This window comes from Stylophora pistillata, chromosome 12 (assembly GCF_964205215.1).
Source record: "Stylophora pistillata chromosome 12, jaStyPist1.2, whole genome shotgun sequence".
Taxonomy (NCBI): Eukaryota; Metazoa; Cnidaria; class Anthozoa; order Scleractinia; family Pocilloporidae; genus Stylophora; species Stylophora pistillata.
In genome coordinates this window covers 24598156-24616781 of record NC_142530.1, presented here as the reverse complement: position 1 = coordinate 24616781, position 18626 = coordinate 24598156, and the positions used below count along the sequence as shown (strand labels likewise).

The 18626-nt window shown below is 41.5% G+C and overlaps 1 protein-coding gene across 2 annotated transcripts in view; it reads left to right on the top strand.

The window, feature by feature from the left end:
* The window catches only part of LOC111323560 (condensin-2 complex subunit G2), a 31540-nt gene that overhangs the window by 3869 nt on the left and 9045 nt on the right, over positions 1 to 18626 (top strand). For both annotated transcript variants that reach the window (XM_088741010.1, XM_088741011.1), the window contains exons 7-26: positions 861 to 955; positions 1251 to 1320; positions 2113 to 2205; positions 3262 to 3354; positions 3703 to 3828; positions 3954 to 4076; positions 5340 to 5396; positions 5904 to 6056; positions 6245 to 6376; positions 6894 to 6987; positions 7488 to 7580; positions 8283 to 8404; positions 8863 to 8940; positions 9339 to 9409; positions 11015 to 11183; positions 11431 to 11526; positions 16623 to 16703; positions 17160 to 17285; positions 17677 to 17771; positions 18277 to 18370. In XM_088741010.1, coding sequence (XP_088597136.1) covers positions 861 to 955; positions 1251 to 1320; positions 2113 to 2205; positions 3262 to 3354; positions 3703 to 3828; positions 3954 to 4076; positions 5340 to 5396; positions 5904 to 6056; positions 6245 to 6376; positions 6894 to 6987; positions 7488 to 7580; positions 8283 to 8404; positions 8863 to 8940; positions 9339 to 9409; positions 11015 to 11183; positions 11431 to 11526; positions 16623 to 16703; positions 17160 to 17285; positions 17677 to 17771; positions 18277 to 18370 — 2061 coding nt within the window. The remainder of the gene's footprint in view (positions 1 to 860; positions 956 to 1250; positions 1321 to 2112; positions 2206 to 3261; positions 3355 to 3702; positions 3829 to 3953; positions 4077 to 5339; positions 5397 to 5903; positions 6057 to 6244; positions 6377 to 6893; positions 6988 to 7487; positions 7581 to 8282; positions 8405 to 8862; positions 8941 to 9338; positions 9410 to 11014; positions 11184 to 11430; positions 11527 to 16622; positions 16704 to 17159; positions 17286 to 17676; positions 17772 to 18276; positions 18371 to 18626) is intronic.

The window sequence follows — 18626 nt, the reverse complement described above, 5'->3', positions numbered from 1 at the left end:
AACTAAGATTCCTGAGTCACCCAAGAGCAAAGTAAGGCACCAGGGGCCAGCGGGTGCTGCTAGACCACACCCCTGATAAACTGTTCAGATGTGTCTGCACCAGTATTAAACCAGACTATAGGTTACTGTGGTATCTGAATAATCAACCAAACAAATGTCTGGTCTTGAAAAAAAATTATACATGATTATTGGACCAGTATAATAGGCCATCATTGGCCAAGTATAGTGTACCATTATTTGCCAAGTACAGTCAGCCATCATTGGCCTAGTATAGTGTGCCATCATTGGCTGAGTACAGTCAGCCATCACTGGCCTAGTATAGTGTGCCATCATTGGCCCTGTTTAGGGTACCAGCATTGGCCCAGTATAGTCAGCCATTAATGGCCCAGTATGGTGTGCCATCATTTGCCCAGTATAGTCTGCCATCATTGTCTAAGTATAGTCAGCCATCATTTGCCCAATATAGTGTGGTATTATTGGCCTAGTATAGTGTGCCATCATCGGCCAAGTATAGTTGGCTATCATTGACCTGGTATAGTGTGCCATCACTGGCCCAGTGTAGGGTACCATCATTGACCAAGTATATTCAGTGATTATTGGCAAGCTATAGTGTACCATCATTGGCCTGGTGTAGTTGGCTATCATTGGCCCAGTATGTGGTGAGCCATTATTGGCCTAGTATAGTGGGCCATCATTGGCCCAGTATAGTGGTACCATTATTAGCCCAGTACAGTCTGTCATCATTGGCCAAGTATAGTCAGCAAGTATAGTCGAATATATGAAAATAAAAATTCAGAGATTTAAATCATCAAAAAAGTTACCAAACCACTCATGGCAACCTTTGTTTCATCTTTCTGAAGGGGCGCCGTTTCTTAAGCTATGCATTTGGATTAAATCCTGGACTCTCCAAGGAGTTCCATAGGACGATAAAGAACCAGATTCCGTACTGTTCTATGTAAGTGCAATTCCTCATAAGAACTTATTATCATCACACTTATTTCATGAGTTGCCTTTGTTTTTCGTTTGTTTTTGTTTTTGTTTGTGTTTTTTTTTTTGTTTGTTTTTTAAAAGAACACTTAGCACAGTTTCAGTCACTAATGAACAGAACAGGCAATGCCTTTACTTAGGGTTTCAAAATGACCAAGGCCGATAAAATTTGTACTAGTTAGTGTATCTCCCAACAGATTGTAATCAGACATGTAATTTGTTATATGGTTGCATAATGTTACAAACTGTATATCCCCACACAGGAATGTACTGAGTTTATATGGTGAAGTTTATTTTCGTGCCTGGAGAGTTGCTTCTGGAGCTTACTTAAAGGTGCATGGTTTTTTAACATCATTTGTAACTTTTTACAGTATACAGTGATTTTAGTTTTATCCTGAAGAGGACTGTTTTTGGTGTTCACTATGAACTCAACTTACATGTAAAGCATAGCTGACATTTTGTCAACTTTAACAGACTGAAGTAACTTGTTGTAATTTGATGTTTGTAAGTCTGTTGCTTGCTTGCTTGACTGACAAAAACCTCCTTCCTTGACTCAGATGATGGCTTCCTTATGTAATGAGGTTACAAAGAGGAAAAAAAGCAGTGCTTATATATATGTCTGACAACATTTCTTCTTAGGAATAACCACAGGCCATGATCATCCAACTTGATCAATTGTTTCTTTCAAGTTTAAACCTTTTATTTTCTTTACTATGATATTCTACTCTTAGGCGTTGACCTTTTTTTGGTTTTACACAACATACAACTACCCTTACATGTACAAGTATTAGTTAGGGGTGAAGCAGTTGTGTGAAACAAATGTGGGAGGGTATGATAGTGATCCTCACAGTAAGAAACCCTACTTATGCAGTTACTGTTATGGAATTAAGGCCTGAAAAAAAATTCAGGCCCACGCGGGATTTGAACCCTTGACCTGTGCGATACTGGTACTGAGTGCTCTATCAACTGAGCTTACAAGCCAACTGGGAGCTAGTCATTATGTTGGTTCATTTTAAACCCCAGAATCTGTCTGAATACTCTCTTGGTCTGGCCCATTGATGTTGCAGAACATGTTTCAGAAGGGGTGATTTTATAAACATAGGCCTTGTTTCTTATTATTTTCAGGTTTTAGAAGAGAACTGTATACAAGACCTGATGTTTGCTGCAGTTCATGCACAGCGTACTGGTACTCAGTCGATGGCATCAAGACTGCGAAAGGTAACCTGGTACTATATAACAGATTAAACAGTTCAGATGCAGACTGAGTGTGCTTTGTTTTACAGAGCCAACTTTATCTCAAGAGATCATACATCACTATGAGATGACAGCAAGGGTCAAATGTGCATGTAACCTGAGTATCTTATCCAAAAACTTGATTGTCATGCAATAGATATATCTTATTAACCAAGCACAAGGGCCGTACTGGGAGAATATCAGCCCAAGGTCTTGACAGTATGGACTTTGCTGCGCTCGGTCCGTACAAAAAAGACCGAGGGCCGATATTCTTCCAGTACAGTCCTGAGCAAGCTTGGTTAATGAGAGATTTATTATACGACTGAAGTTCAAAGGGACACAAGTGCGATATCATTTGGGACCATTCGGGACAGTGCCTGGTCCAATACTGAGAGAATATTGACCTGCAATAGAGCATTTTGATTGGTTGATTTTAGTTATTGGACCTCTGACTGCCCGAGTCATGTAATAAATAAGGGTATTAAGATGGTTTGTTGGTCTTGATTTTCTCTTTTGGAAAATCAAAAATTTTGATCTGACCATCAGAATAACTGATTTTGGACTTTTGGACACCAAAATATTTCAAATACCCAACACAAAACTGTAGTAATTGACAAAGCAACCTGTAGCTGCTGGCAAAGTACGAAAGTACGAAAGCAACAGCAATTGCCAAATGTACTTGTAAAACGTTTTGAATTGCATCATACTGGGTTATCATCTTAGCCAAAATTTTGTTAAAGGGAGAAATTATCACTGAAGTAATAAAAAGACAGGAAATACCAATCAATCAGTTGTTTCACTGAACGTCACTGTTTTGCACTTCTGTATAAAAATTTGCATTCACAGAGGGAGCAAATTATCTCTAGACTGGAGTTGTAATTTTGTCATTGTATAGGAAAAAAAACAACAACCCAAAATCTACTCAATGCACACTGTATAGACTTTTATGTTACAACTATACTTCGTGTCTTCCTTTTTAATATGTGACATTGTAGTAAAATGATTTACCTAAGTTTACTATCTGTTGATGTCTGTGTTTAGGTTTTAGAATACATTCATCAGCAAAAGAAGCAAAGAGGAGTTGATGAAGCTCTTCTAAGGTTGTACCAGCCAATTATATGGAGAGCATTCAAGGTGTGTGCATGCACCAACATAATTACAGTACATTAACAAAAACAAAATTTTATTGAGCACTGTTATTCATGCAAAGATGACCCTCCAATAGGGAATAAGTGCAGTATCATGGTGAAATGTTTTTTTTTTCTACAAAAATAAAAAACAAAAACACCTGTTCCTGTAGCTTTCCCTAAAGTACTGAGTACTTACACACATCTCAGATAAGTGCTGAATCAGGCACATTTTGAAATAACTACTGGTAACAAAGCACTATGCTCAGCAACCACTATGCTTGCTGGAACATACGATATTCTACGTGAAGACTGAAATTATTTTGATTAGGAAATTTGATCTTTCTCCATTCAGGTGGCAAATCCCATGGTCAGAGCTAATGCAGCAGCTCTGTTGACAGATACATTTCCATTGCAAAATCCAGATGCTGGAAATGAAGAGATTGACGAACTTCTTCAGAAGCAGTTTGATATTCTGAAGGTATTGTGTATGTTGGACAATTTTTTAGTTTGGCAACATGTGTAGCACCCATCCTTTCGGTTAGAAATACAGTAGGTTGCAAATTGAGCGTGATCATGATAACAGAAAATCTTTCTTCTGGACAGGACTTGTTGGAGGATCCACACCCTACAGTGAGAGCTACAGCCACCCATGGTGTCTGTCGCATCACTGGAGTATTCTGGGAACTTATTCCGGCTCACATCATCAAGATGTTTCTAACAAAACTGGTAAGATCTAGCTGCTTGTTAGTGTTATAGGAAAAAAAAACGGTGACACCCGATCAAACTCAGGGCCTCAGTTATATGCTCTTTTGTTTAATGGGTTCCTTATCGCGAACGCGGAATGAAACGATAAAAATACGTGGTAAATAGACGATAGACACTTGAAGAAACAAGGTGAGGGTATAAATAGCTGGTTCTCGATCAAGATTGCAAAGATTTAGTCGGATAATATTGCACACACGGTAGGCTTTCTTTTCTGTAAAGCAGATAATACCGAGAAAGGCCACTCCTCCCGCAATGCATCCTGCTTGAGCTTGGTCTTTAAACAACTATATTTCATGTTGCCCTGCATTTAATGCGAAATCCCGTTTAATGCGTAAAGATGTTAACTTAAATAAGTTTAAGGCACTTGCTCTTGCAGCCATCAAGTCATCTAATTGACATCTATCAATTGTTTTAATCTTTTAGTTAAAGAATAGTAGGTTATGTTATAGCTATATTTATATATTCAATATGTTTTATTGTTGTTTTTATATTTATTTATTTATTTATTTGTAATTCATAGGATCATATTTATATCAAAAGTTTTAACCGATTGTTGTTCATTACTCAGTCCCATTGTTTTTGAAATTATTATTGTTATTTTTTACGATATTATTTTGAAACTCCTAGTATAGTTCTTTTTGCTGTCTTAGGAGTATACTAAGTATAAGTCTTTAATAAGTCTTATTAAAGATAAAGATACATTAAAGATCACAAATGACATTGGCGAAATGTGGTAAGAACAAAAAAGTGCTGCACGAGGCGCAACAGAGTGTGTCACTGATGTTCTCAGCACATTTTGACCTCTTCTGCGATCAATTTCTGTACAGACTTATGGCAACGTGGAATCTATTTGTTTTATATGATATAAAAAATAAATTGTTAATAGGGACGTTATCTATGCGTCCGTCTTGCGATAGATCATAAGCAAGAACCAATAAATATACGTGTATCAGGTTGGCTCGTAATCGGCGCCCGCTGTTTAACCAAGTAAATAGAGGGTGAGGATTCTTGTTTTTCAGTGGTTCTCGCCGTTAATTAAACCAGGACAGATTGCGCGTGTTACACTGTCGCTGAATATGTTGTGTGCGAAGCAGTGCTTTTTAATAAGCGAACAGCCGAGGGATACTTCGTTCGTTAGAAACAATTTCTATTTTGTGAGTGTTATGATATTTGAAGACAGAAATACGCCCTGTACACGTGCAGTTATTATTTGTTTGCTGATAGGTAACAGAATTGGCTTTTGATACGTCCTCCAGTGCTGTAAGGGTAGCAGTATTTCAGGTAAGAGACAAAGACGTGTACGTTCACATTTTCGTCAACAGGCAAGTTGGCAAAAGTAACGAAAACATGCTGCTGCATCAAGCAATAAGCATGTTCCAGGTTGTTATCAGTGTTGCTGCACGAGTTGCGAAGTGCCCACGATAGGAGCCACAAAGTGCAGCAAGCGTGTGAGAAGTCTGACTTAGAACGTGCGGGCTTCACTGCTCGTTGTTGGGTGTTTTGACATTTCGAAAGCACTTTACCAATTTAAAAAGGGGGCAAATGCACACTCTTGATTTACAAATTCACTTTAAAATGTATGTATTTAGATACTTTCGCAGTAATTCCTCTTCAAGACCTAGTTTACCGCGGTTTGAAAATACATTTAATTTTTGACTGGCTAACTATTTCAGAGGGGTACCGTAAGTAGGAACTGCTTTTGAGATTATCTGTGGTCTTTTTAAGTATCCAGATATGTATTACACTTCGTGATACATACATGTAAAAATCTTTGTCTAATTTTCTTAGGGCTTAAAGTTCTTGCTGGACAACCGTCTTAGCCATCCTCTATTGAAGTCGTTGCTAAGCAATTTACAAGACTTGGTGCATGATCAGGCAGAGAGAGTCCGGGTGGCTTTTCTTGATGTTCTGCTGTTAGTCAAAGGCCTAAAGGCAGTAAAGGTTAGTCGAAGCAGTGGCAGTGCGTGAATATCAGGCAGGTCTGCCTTTAGGCATGCATATAAATGTGATGCCCGTGTCCAGTGCACAGAAATGGAGTCAAATTGTGTAACAAGAGCGTTTTTCGATAGAGTGATTTAAAACCAAAACCAAAGTAATGAGTGATTATTTTTTCTTTTCCCTTTTTTCAGTTCTGGAATGTAGTTCCACTAGAGCAGTTACTCGCTCGGCTGGAGGTGGAACAGTCTGCGACCGTGATTAGGAGACTTGTAAAACTGCTCGTCAATTCATTTCATCCTACCAGTAAGAGTGTCGATGAACAGGTAAGAACGGCTGAATTAAATTAGGTACAGAGGGAAAGTCTTTTCTGTTGAGCATGCTAAAGCACTAAACCACAATTTTTATCGGTTTACCGGCGTAATTAACCGCGCGGGATGTTGAGACAACACTCGAAAAGTTTGTAAACCACGAGCCAGAGACGAGTGACAAGACCAAACCAAAATGCACAGCTGTGGGTACTGTTGGCAAAGCACTCGAAATTTCTTTACACAAACTTAACATCGTAACAGTATTTCAATCTGCATTGTTCTCCTGCTGCTGTCCTGTTTTGTGTAGTTAATTAAAAGTAAAATCGAACCATTGTCATCCGTCTTTATGCCCGTCACTTCAAACAAAGGCCGTATTTCTGAAAGTCACCGAACAATTCAGGTTTTTCTCTGTTATTTGCTTCTTTTCTCTGTTCATACAAGGTCTACAAGCGGTCCATAGCTCCTCCACCCTCCCCACCCCTTTGCAAATACGGCTAAAGCTTAGTGCATTTATTTGTATCTTGACTTGTAGGCCACTCGGTGTTCAGCTTTGTGGCAATCCAATCCTCTCGCAGCCAGGAAATTTTATCAATATGTTCACCTACACACAACTGTATCGGCTACAGGTTAGTATCTGTGATGGTATTTTTTAAAAACGTTCTTGATGCAGATGTTCGGGTCCAAGGAGTTTGAAAAAAGTGGCGGTTTTATCGTTAAATAGACCAAGAGCTGATAGCATAACAGCGGGTTTAATGATCTAACTAGTTTATTTTCATCATGTTGTTGTGATGTTTAAAGTAGTTGTTTTATGAAAGGCGTTTCTAATTTAAATAAACTCTTATAACAAATTATGGCAAACAGATAAGATCGATTTTACTCTCATCAGGCTCTCAGCCGTTTTTGGACTCGACCCTTGCCCAATCTCGAGTTCAGGGTCGTTTTGACTCCTTGTTAGCGGTAGGTCGTTATTTGGCGACCATACCGCTGACAAGAAGCCAAAACGACCCCGGGCTTGAGAATTGACCGTTGCCGTGAATGCTTTGTCTAACGTCAAATTCTCCACCACCATACATTAAACACGCTTATGTTCGCTTGACGGAACCTCGCATTCATCATTTCTCTTTAGGCAAGTTCATAGCATTTCTGGGTAACTGCCTGATGGAGTGCGCAAAAAATGAACACAATGGAAGTAGTCTGTCCTTGGAACCTGATAACCAAGGTAAGTGATGTGATTAGAAGTGGCCTTGAACCACTTGAAGAGGGAGGTGTTGTTTACGTAATAGAAATTTGTTCGTGTTGTTGAATTTTCTGATATCGCCTTTCTTGTTATTGTTGTCGTTGTTGCTTTTTACTATTGGCACTGTAAATTTCATCCCATGCAAAAGTTTTTTAGGTCTGCTTTTGCTTTATTCTGTTGACGTATCTACTCGCTATCCATACTTATTACCAAGCTCCAGTGGAAATAATGTCCGACGATACTCAGCAAGTTTTCTCGCTCGTGGAAATATCCTGGCTAGTAAGGCGTAGTTGCGATGTTTATACCCCTGAATATATACATTGAGCAGTCTGTGAACTTCTCGTAAAATGGATGCAGTGTCTCTTAGGGTGAAATCTTTGAAGGGGGGGGGCACCTCTAGGGGGCGTATTTGTTCTGGTGCGAAACCTGCGTCGTTCAAATGTAGAATGGCAGGCCACTGGCGTTGGGTTTTTGATGAGTTCGGGTAGTATCCATCACGAGATGATGGACGAGCTGAACTTTCCGTAATTTTAGATTTGTATTGACATTTTTGTTGGCTATGAACCTTGGCGATTCAGCTCCTATAGGTATGAACAAATCATCTATTTATTTGTGCAGAGACAGCTCAGATGTTGAACCTAGTGCACTGAAAAGTTGCTAATTAAACTGTTATTTTCTGGTAAGCTGAGGACAAGGAGAATTCTGAGTGCTTGGAGAAAATTGGGACATGTGATGTGAGCACGCTAGCAGGGCTGGCCGAGACAATAGCCATCTGCTGGGGAGGTATCAAGGACAAATTGGACAAGGTAGCCTTCATTAAAACCTGATGTTAACACATTTAACTCACTTTTTTAAGCAGTATAGCGAAGTAATTAGCGTAGGTGTTGAAGGCTCGAAGACTGAAAAACCATGGTGACTGCTTCAGGCCTGCACCCCATTATGAGAAGGCATTCATTGTTTGGAGTGGAGGTTGAAAAATCGAACAGAAAAAACACGATAACACTGAACCCAAAAAAACAAAAAGGATGAAAAACAAAACAAAAATGATAAAAAATGTTCGTGGGTAGATGCAGGCGCCAAAATTTTTTCCAAAAATTTTATTTGTTTTGATATCAAGCTCTTCTCGTTGTGGGCAAGTCAGCTATTCATTTTTGGACTGATTGGGAGGAGGGGGGGTGGGAAGGAAAGGGGAGGCGAAAAAGGGAAAAGGGTGTGTGTCAACATTCCCAGAGGGTTGATATATTATTCAAATACCACTTTCTAGTCCGCCAACGATGCAACGAGGTCGAAGTTGGTTGAGAAGTTTACAAAGGCTCTTCCCACACTGTTTGGAGTATTTAAGGTGTGTAATGTTCGCATGACAAAATGACTTCACAAGCTTTTCTTTTTCTTATCTGGTTAAAAATATGTTTTAAAAAGGGGAAGTCTTTTGATACTAAATCGTAAAAATTGTGGTAAGCGATATAAATATTAGTTACCCACTACTTTGAAATTTCTTTGGGTATCTCTATATGTACTCATTCTACCAATCAAAACGTTGCCAAAGGTTTTTACTTTAGTTTGAACTGCAAGTTGTCAGCCTGCCAACGAAGCGCAAAAAAAAAAAAATTAAGCAGTAGTCGCGCGTTTTACAGCTTACCATAGTGTCTACATGCATTATAAAATTCAGCAATGACTGAGGCACAAAAAGTCTCCAGGTTGCAATATGTAATGAAAGAAAATGCGTACTTTTCTTAACAGCAAACCCGCATTCAGGCAGCTTGTTTGGTTATTGCTGGATTTCTACCGGCGTCGTCGCTGCCTGCCTTTAGGTATGTACACATAGTCTTTCTACGATATTAACTCACCTAGTAACTGGAGCTTCTGGCCGGTTTCTGTGACGTGACTGGGAGCGACTGGAATATTACCGTTCTTCCGGTTGGCATTTTAGTCCATGTCAGGTGTCAGGTGTCAGGTGCTCCTCCTCTCAAAGTTATTTAAACAAAATATTTACTGCTTTGTGGAAGACAACGCAATGACTCGGCCAGGGTTTCATCTCGGACCTTTCGACTCGTAGTCCAGCGCACTTAGGGATAGACCATCCGTAAAATAAAAAAAAAACAACAACAACAAAGTTCTTGCATCTCTTGGAAATCCTTCCCCCTCTTTCGTCAGTTTTCTGATGGTCCATCCGCTAGGTCAGTGCTTCCTGGGGTATATACTAATACTAATATAGTGTTTCTGACCGCTTGAAGCCTGAGGCTGAATTACGGGTGGAGTTTAAGGTTGAGAACAGACGTCAGCATATCAGGCGCCCCTGGCAGCCGCTTCAGTCCATCGATATTACCTTCCCACCCATCCCACCCAGGGGAGGACATCCATCACACAGTAATCTCGTGTGTGGAAAATTAACGTCTCCTACCCCAACCCTGCAGGAGACGGGACCTCCATTTACTCGTCCCTATCCGAGAAGACTAGAATATCTAACCATTTTTTGATGTTATAGAAAGGCAGCAAATTCATCTCAATTATTTTAAGACCCTGAGTGTTGGTCAGGCCGGGGCTCGAACCCTCGACCTCCCGCACAACAGTCCAGCGCTCTATCCATTGAGCTAACCGGAAGGCGGTTAGCTCAATAGTCACCAATAAAAGCTTTTCGTTTTTCTACCGAGTTATTTGCAATTGATTTCTTATTTAAGGTTGATTTCGAAAACGCACAATTTAACAGACACGCGTGCGATGTTTGAATACACTTTTTAGCAAGGGTTCAGCTTTCTACGCTCCGCCTAGAATGTTAGCGTAATGGATAGAGCGCTGGACTGTTGTGTGGGAGGTCGAGGGTTCGAGCCCCGGCCGGACAACACTCAAGGTCTCAAAATAATTGAGAAGAATATGCTACCTGTCTGTAACACCAAGAAATGGTTAGATAAATATTCTAGTCTTCTCGGGTAGGGACGAATAAATGGAGGTCCCGTCTCCTGCAGGGTTAGGGGTAGGAGACGTTAATTTCCCGCGCACGAGATTACTGTGTGATGGATATCCTCCCCTGGGGTGGGATGGGTGGGTACATATGTAGAGAGCCACAGGATCATCAGTTTAACTACTGTCACGGGCTACCCTCTTGAAATAAAGTCTACATATCACATATCACATAGGCAAAACTTTACAACTTACTAGCTAACTGGCCAGTGACAATTTGGATGTCACGACAATTTCAGTTTGTTTACTAGCCAAACTGGCCTGTGGAAACGAAAACCACGAGCCAAAAAGTGAATTTCTACTAGTCTGTGACTAGTTGGCTACCGTTAGTGTCGAGCCCTGCTAGGGAAGTTTAGTGGCTTCTATCGAAACCTCAACCAATAAAAATTAAACGATGATTGTTGTTGTTATTGATGTTATTTTCATTTTTGTATCGTTATTTTCCTTTTTTTCTCCAGCGCCAAGTGTCTTTCATCTCTATCCACCTTGCCCACCAGCTCCCTCAGTTCAGAGTACGGTCCACTGTTGAATTGTCTGTGCGCCTGGGACAGAACCGCCGATGTACTGGAGCTCATTTATGACTGGATAGCTTCTGAAATAACTGGCAAAAGAAAATATATCAAAGTGGTAATGAATTATGAATTATTTGTTTTCGTTTCAGACTTATGGTTCACTGATGCAATTAAATCTGTGCGCATAAATCGAAAACCTATTTAAATATCTTCGAAAAAATTCTTTTTTTGAGTCATTTACACAAAAGATAAGCTGAGCTTACCGACATATTTAAAGCTATCAATCGTGTTGGTTTAACTCTCTAGGGGCACTACAAAACCTACGTCTTGGATAATAAAAAGTTAACATTTTGTCTTCGTAGAGAGAAAAGACAAGGCAAAGAAAGAAGTGTGTTACCTTTCAGCTTCCCCCAGAGAACAAACACATGTTGGCGTTGGACTTTTTATCTTGGATAATGGTAAATTAGCTGACATTGCGCATGTTCTCAGAAAGAGTGTCCGAACAATGCCTTTTTTCTAACTTTGAGTGTTAGACATACATACCTACGTACCTACCTACCTACATACCTACATACCTACCTACCTACCTTTAGTATCTTGTAGGGAACTTAAAGAGCACCTGGAATCCGCATTGCAACACCCCTTTTATTCCTCGCACACTCCTTCTATATACATCACACCACCTCATTCACGTGCTTCATGCTAATTAGATTACGTCATCACCGATACTATTACACAAACACTAAATCCCTCCCTTGATTGAATTTAAACTCAGCTATAATCCCTGGTGCTATTTTCGGTAAATAAGCGAAACCAACAGAACTCGTTAGCATACTAAAATTTGCAATTGTTCAGTCAAAGTTCATTGACAACTGTTCAGTGTAACTGATAGTCCCTCAGATGTGCCGGTGCACGTCTGACACGAGCAGATCTTCGCGTATCTTGTTCCGCTGCCCGTGGAGGATTCATTGCCTGTGGAAGATCAACATCCATCACATAATCATCTTCCTCCCGTACAGCAGTGTTCTGGTGTAACTTGTGGACATGCGATACATTGCGCATGAACACACGTCCATTTCTTCGCTGCAGAATAAGGCTCGGTCCCTTACGTTCTAGCACTGTGTAGGGTTGAGGGTCATACAGCGTTGATAGCTTGTTCTGCCGCGCCTGCTGTAGCAACACTTTGTCTCCTGATTTGATGTCTGATGGACTCGCTCTGTTTCTCTTGTCTGCATAAACCTTTGTGCGCTGCTTGGCTTGTTGGTCCTTACCCTTTGCAGACTGTATTGCAGCAGATACAGCATTCGACATCCGTGTCTCAACTTGTGGGACTTTGGTTCTGATCTCACGTCCTAAATGTAGAAACGCCGGCGACGCTCCGGTAGTCGCATGAGGTGTCGCACGGTAGTTCAGTAGGAAGGCAAACATGTCAGTGCGCCAATCCTTTCCTTCAGCATGCGCAGTGCGAATTGCCTTCTCAATTGTCTTGTTAAATCGTTCAACCCCTGCACTCGCCTGAGGCCAGTAGGGTGTGACCTTCCGATGCTGGATGCCATGCGTTGCCAGGTACACCTCAAATTCCTCTGACACAAGATTTGCACCGTTATCTGTGACTACTTTCTCTGGAAGCCCATGTACAGCAAATATCTTTCGAAGATGTCCGATTATGGCCGCAGAGGTAGTTGAGCGTACAATGACTACTTCAGGCCAGCGCGTACATGCATCTTCACAAACCACGAGACTTTCTCCTGTAGGGAACGGTCCACAGAGATCGATGTGTACCTCTTGCCATGGTTTGTCAGGCATCACTGTAGGTCGGAGTGGCTCTGCAGTAGACTTGCCCGCAACAGATTGACAGGGTAGACATGCCTTGACCATTGTCTCCACTTGATGTGTGATACCTGGCCACCAAACCTTCTCCCTGACCATCTGTTTGGTCCGCACAATGCCTTGGTGACCCTCGTGTGCATTTGCTAAGGTTGTTTGCCAGAGGGTACTGGGCATGACAATACGATGTCCTCGCAAGATGATTCCATTGGTCACACACAGTTCATCTCTGACCCGCCTGTAGGGCCTGAGCTCTGGTGTGTCTGGCCACTCACAGCCACTCAGACAACATCGTACTTGCTGTAGTATTGGGTCTGCCTCAGTAGCATTTGCAATCTGCTCAAGTGTGAGTGCTTTTGGAACCGCGTTGACTGTGACGTAGTTAATATATTCTTCCGCAATGTTCCTTTCCCGGAACGGTTGGTTTTCTAACGGCAATCTTGAGAGGACGTCAGCTGGGTTTGTCTTTCCGGCCATGTGTACAACATCAAATGTGTATGGCTGCAGTCGAAGTGCCCATCTTTCAATCCGAGGCGGTGGCTTGGATTTAGGGTTGTAAATAACTTCGAGCGGCTTGCGCAACTGGAGAAATTTCTGGGTCGATGTGTATTTTTAATTGATAATCCCGCAGTTTGCCAACGCCGTTAAACACTGCATTATGTTTGTCCACAATCACTTGTACAGATTTCACTGTAATTTGGTTAACTGTGCTCGGGTATTCCGGGCCAACTCTTAGTAACCCAAGCTCCGTTGCAGTTTCCTTGCCCAACAATGATCCCGCATTTAAATTTTCAACAACCACGAAGTCGGCCTGTGTGTGAAATTGAGTTGTTGACACATTGGCACGGAATGTTCCTTTGACAGGAAGCGGCGTTTTCGAGCCGTACGTGTAAATTTTGACATCGGAATTTCTGAGAACAACTCCTGTATTCGACAATCGGTTGAATGTAATACTGTCCAGGACATTGACACTTGCCCCTGAGTCAACAATAACCGGAATCGATGTACCTTCAACAGTTATTTGCACAGTATTGTCGTCCATGTTGCCCCTAATCGCCCACAAATATTCATCGTCTGAACCAGGGTCTTGTTCGGTTGTCACGTACCGAAGCCCATTTGCATTCCGTTGTTGCGCAACGTTCTGAGAACTAGTGGCTCGATTCGGAACTCCTTTGCAAACTCCACCGAAGTGTCCTTGCTTTCCACAGTTACTACAAGCTTTTCCAATTGCAGGACACGAAGGATCTTTTGCGCGATGACCCGCACGTCCACAACAAAAACAGACAATTTGCCTCGTGTCATGGTTCTGTGGTCGTGAATTCTTCGCATTCTTTGGTTGACACGACCGTGACTTTCCACTGTTTCTTCCTCTCGATCTTTGAAATCCGCCCGAGACCTTGTTGACCCGTCCTGAAGAGCCCGGCGCTGCCTCCATTGTAGTAGCGTGTAGGTCAGACGCTTCAATTGATCGAGCGATCTGTAAAAGCCCATCCAGTGTTAGGTCGGTTTCTCGTAGTAGTCGACGGCGAAGACTGTTCGAGGCGCATCTATCCACCACTTGATCTCGGATCATTTCGTCCACATTTCCATACTCGCAAGATTTCGCAAGGCTTCGTAATCGCGTCACGTACGAATCGATGTTTTCAGTCGGCTGTTGCGCTGCCTGCCGAAACACATGTCTCTCAAAGGGAATGTTCTTCTTCGGCTCAAAGTACTCGGTTAATTTCGCAAGTGCCGTATCGTAATCCTCTCCAGTACCACTGAGAGTTTCAAAAACCGTTTGGACTTCAGGGCCTGCTAAGTGCAACAGGACAGCACGTCGTTGTTTCTTTTCGGTAATGTTAGATGCCACCAGAAAGTATTCCAAACCTTTAACCCATTTCGACCAGCGCTGCCCGAGTGTCATTTGATCGCTTGAGACGGAGAAAGGGGGAATAGCAGGTAACTGTAATGTGGTGGCCATCACTTCTTCTTCCAACTCCTCAGAATTAGACATAAAATCCTTGCATCCTCGTCGCCAAATTTAGTATCTTGTAGGGAACTTAAAGAGCACCTGGAATCCGCATTGCAACACCCCTTTTATTCCTCGCACACTCCTTCTATATACATCACACCACCTCATTCACGTGCTTCATGCTAATTAGATTACGTCATCACCGATACTATTACACAAACACTAAACTACCTACCTACCTACCTACCTGCATACCTACATACCTACATACGTACATACGTACATACACACACACACACACACACACATACACATACACATACACATACACATACACATACACATACATACATACCTACCTACCTACATACATACATACATACATACATACATACATACATACATACATACATAACCGCCTCCCGGTTAGCTCAATTGGTGTAGCGCTGGACTGTTGTGCGGGAGGTCGAGAGTTGACTCCGGCCCGACCAACACTCAGGGTTTTAAATAACTGAGAAGGAAGTGCTGTCTTTGTAATAATATCTGCAAATGGTTAGACTTTCTAGTCTTCTCGGATAGGGACGATAAATGGAGGTCCCGTCTCACAAGCCCTTATATGTGATAAAAATTGTGGAACGTTAAAGAACCCACACACTCTTCGAAAAGAGTAGGGCACGTAGTGCCCGGTGTTGTGGTCTATCTTTGTGTAGTGTCTAATCTAGGGTGAATTGGGCAGGGAAGGTGAGATCAATACATGGACTGAAGTGGCTGCATATTGCGCCTGATGAATTCTGACGTCCGATCTCACCTTAACTGATTGTAAAGCGCGACTGATTATCTATATAGTAGTTTGCGCTATATAAATGTTGAATTATTATTATTATTATTATTATTATTATTATTAATTAACCACTCCCCATAGGGGCTTTTCAGTGCCAATACCCACCCATCCCACCCAGGGGAGGACATCCACCACACAGTAATCTCGTGCATTGGAAATTAACGTCTCCTACCCCTAACCCTGCAGGAGACGGGGCCTACGGTTTATTCGTCCTTATCCGAGAAGACTAGTATATCTATCCATTTCTTGATTATAGAAAGGTAGCAAATTCTCCTCACTTATTTTAAGACCACGAGTCTAACCCTCGACCTCCCGCACAACACAATCCGGCGCTCTAACCAATTGAGCTAACCGGGAGACCGATTTTCAGTTGAGGATTCTGCTTTATTTCTCTCTGTGATTGGCGCAAAGAACTCTCCCCATTCTCTTCACCAATCCGATGCAGAACTGAAACTAATCACGAGTTGGTCACACGCGTTTTCCCGCGCGTTAGGCAGTTGCTTGGTTCTCATTGGTTCCTGAGGATATTTTACTTTCTTCTGATTGGTCGTTGTGGAAGTTTGGGTTTGGTTTTTTTGGCACTCAATCGTAAAGCGTTCTTTCAAGTATAAAGACTAGCCTGCATGCAATCCATACTCAAAGCTATTTCAAGCTCTCTGGTTTGAGTGATTTCTAAAGGATCTCCTTTAAATTCTATAGTTTTGATTATAACTTCGCAATCAGAATTGAGGGCGGAAGCTCTCTTTTATGGATACTGGTAGGGCTCCCTCTCTAAACCAGTACCCAGTCCTCTCCCTGTTTGCGACAATTTGCACTGTGCACAGAAACACTGTCGTATCTTAAAGCACTCTTGTTTTGATTTTCCTTCAGATGTTCTTGAGCTTCAGTTACTGAACTTTTCGTATGCCTGATACTTGTTTGTCCTTTTTCAGGGTGAGCCTACATGCCGAACAGCAGTGCAGGAGCGCCATGACAAATTACGAAATATTGCTGATAATTTAAGGCTGATTATGGTAAATGATTGTGTGCGTTTCTGTAATAAGCAATAAAGTGCAACCTAACAGCCTGTTCGCCGATATCGTGCTAGTGGTGCAGGGCAAAAAAGGAAGGGGATTTGAGACGACCGGGCGACTCAACCCAAACTTCCTTTTTTTTTCGCTCTGCACGACACTATTGTGCTCTGTTTGCTGAATGAGTTCCTAAAACAGGCTAGTTCCAGTGCAGCTTAGGATGAGTGGTAAATGATAAAGAAATGGAACTGCGAGGAGTGTAGGGAAATGTTGTAGAAGCATAAGTTAAGGAATACCGTGAAGTGAATCTCTCGTTAACACTTACTTCCCAAGATCGAATTAGTTATTCTCCTCTCAAGGTGCTGTGCATTTCCTTTGTAAGTGAATGTGATGCTGTATCAGGATAATGGTCTGTAATTTAGCATGACGCTTATTACCTTTACCTTGTTACTTCTTTAGGCGACAATTGAGTCTCGTCTCTCATCAGCTGACTCAGTACCAGTCCCTTTGTCCGCAAGTGATGAAGAATTTTTTCAGAAGGCTTTCCAGGCGTACTGTCTGTTAGAAATCCACTTGCACCACATGGTAAATACAAAATCAGTTCTATGAAACGAGGAAGAAGTAACGATGATGGTAATAACACTAATGATAACAATGAAAATAATATTCTAAACATAATGCGATAACTACAATAATTTGAGGGGGCGTTTTTAAAAAACTAAAGAAAATTTACTTGACCGATTCCCACTTCCCAGTCATCGATATCGTGATCTTTCAAGTGAGGTTTATGACCGTTGATTGGCGTTGAAACTTCTTTGAGAACCATTTGAAACAAACACGCCTCACACGCGTTTTTCACCCTAGCATAATGGGAAAAATTTACTCTCTTGCATGCCATCCGTGCTTTGATGTGTCCTAAGCTTCTTTCTCAGTATCAAGTTTAAAGATTTACGAAATTTCTTCGTTGTGTTTGTAGGAAAAGAATGACGATTATGAAGGAGCTTCGACAGCCATGGAAAACGTGCTCGTCTGGGCTGACAGAGTGTTACCGCCATTGATTAACATGGACAGGTAAGTTTCCTCTGGAGTATATGATACATGGTATCTAAATTTCTGCCATAATTATAGAAATTCTCGTGCGCTCATTGGTCAAGAGCCATCGCCATTAAGGTTATAGAGGACAAAAATGACACATCATGTAACAAAACGCTCAGCATTCCTCACTATTTCGTGGGAAGAATTGCTGCTTCTCGTGGTTTAACTTAAGTTTTGAACATTGTTGACGTCATATAGATGATTAATGAGGTTAAAGATAATGGAAAATTGTGGTCGATTTGTTAAATAGACATCAAAAGAAATTTTTTTTGCATACGCCCTCAATTCTTAATTTTACGAAGAAAGCGTTAGCTTTTTTCACAACGGGTTCTCAATTTACAGCGACTAGCAAGGACCTTTTTTTTTTCGAGGCATGGGAGAAGTCTGCGGCTTTATTTACAAATAGTTATGGTGTTAATTAGCGAACTTGAATTTCATGAGCAAAATGGAAATGCATGTAACACTGTGAATTAACTTTTAGGAAAGTTTCAGTTCAATTGATCAAAGGAGGTACTGGTACCAAACGTGCCCGCGAAGAGGAACAATTATGCTGTTTGGCAACTCATTTAGTAGAGGTATGTATTGATAATAACACTGTACTGGAAATTTCACCACCTGACGATATCTCACGCGTTAACGCGATTTATCATATAATCCCCAAGGTCCCTTGAGCGTACCTTTAGTGAAAATATATTAGACTAAAACCTCGTATGGGGGCTGCACGCGATGGCGTGAGCAGGGCCTTACGAATCCGTGCGGCCTGCGAGGTACGAGTGACGTTTAAATTATAAAACTTATTGACTGAGTCAGTATTTTCTGTTTTTCGGTGTA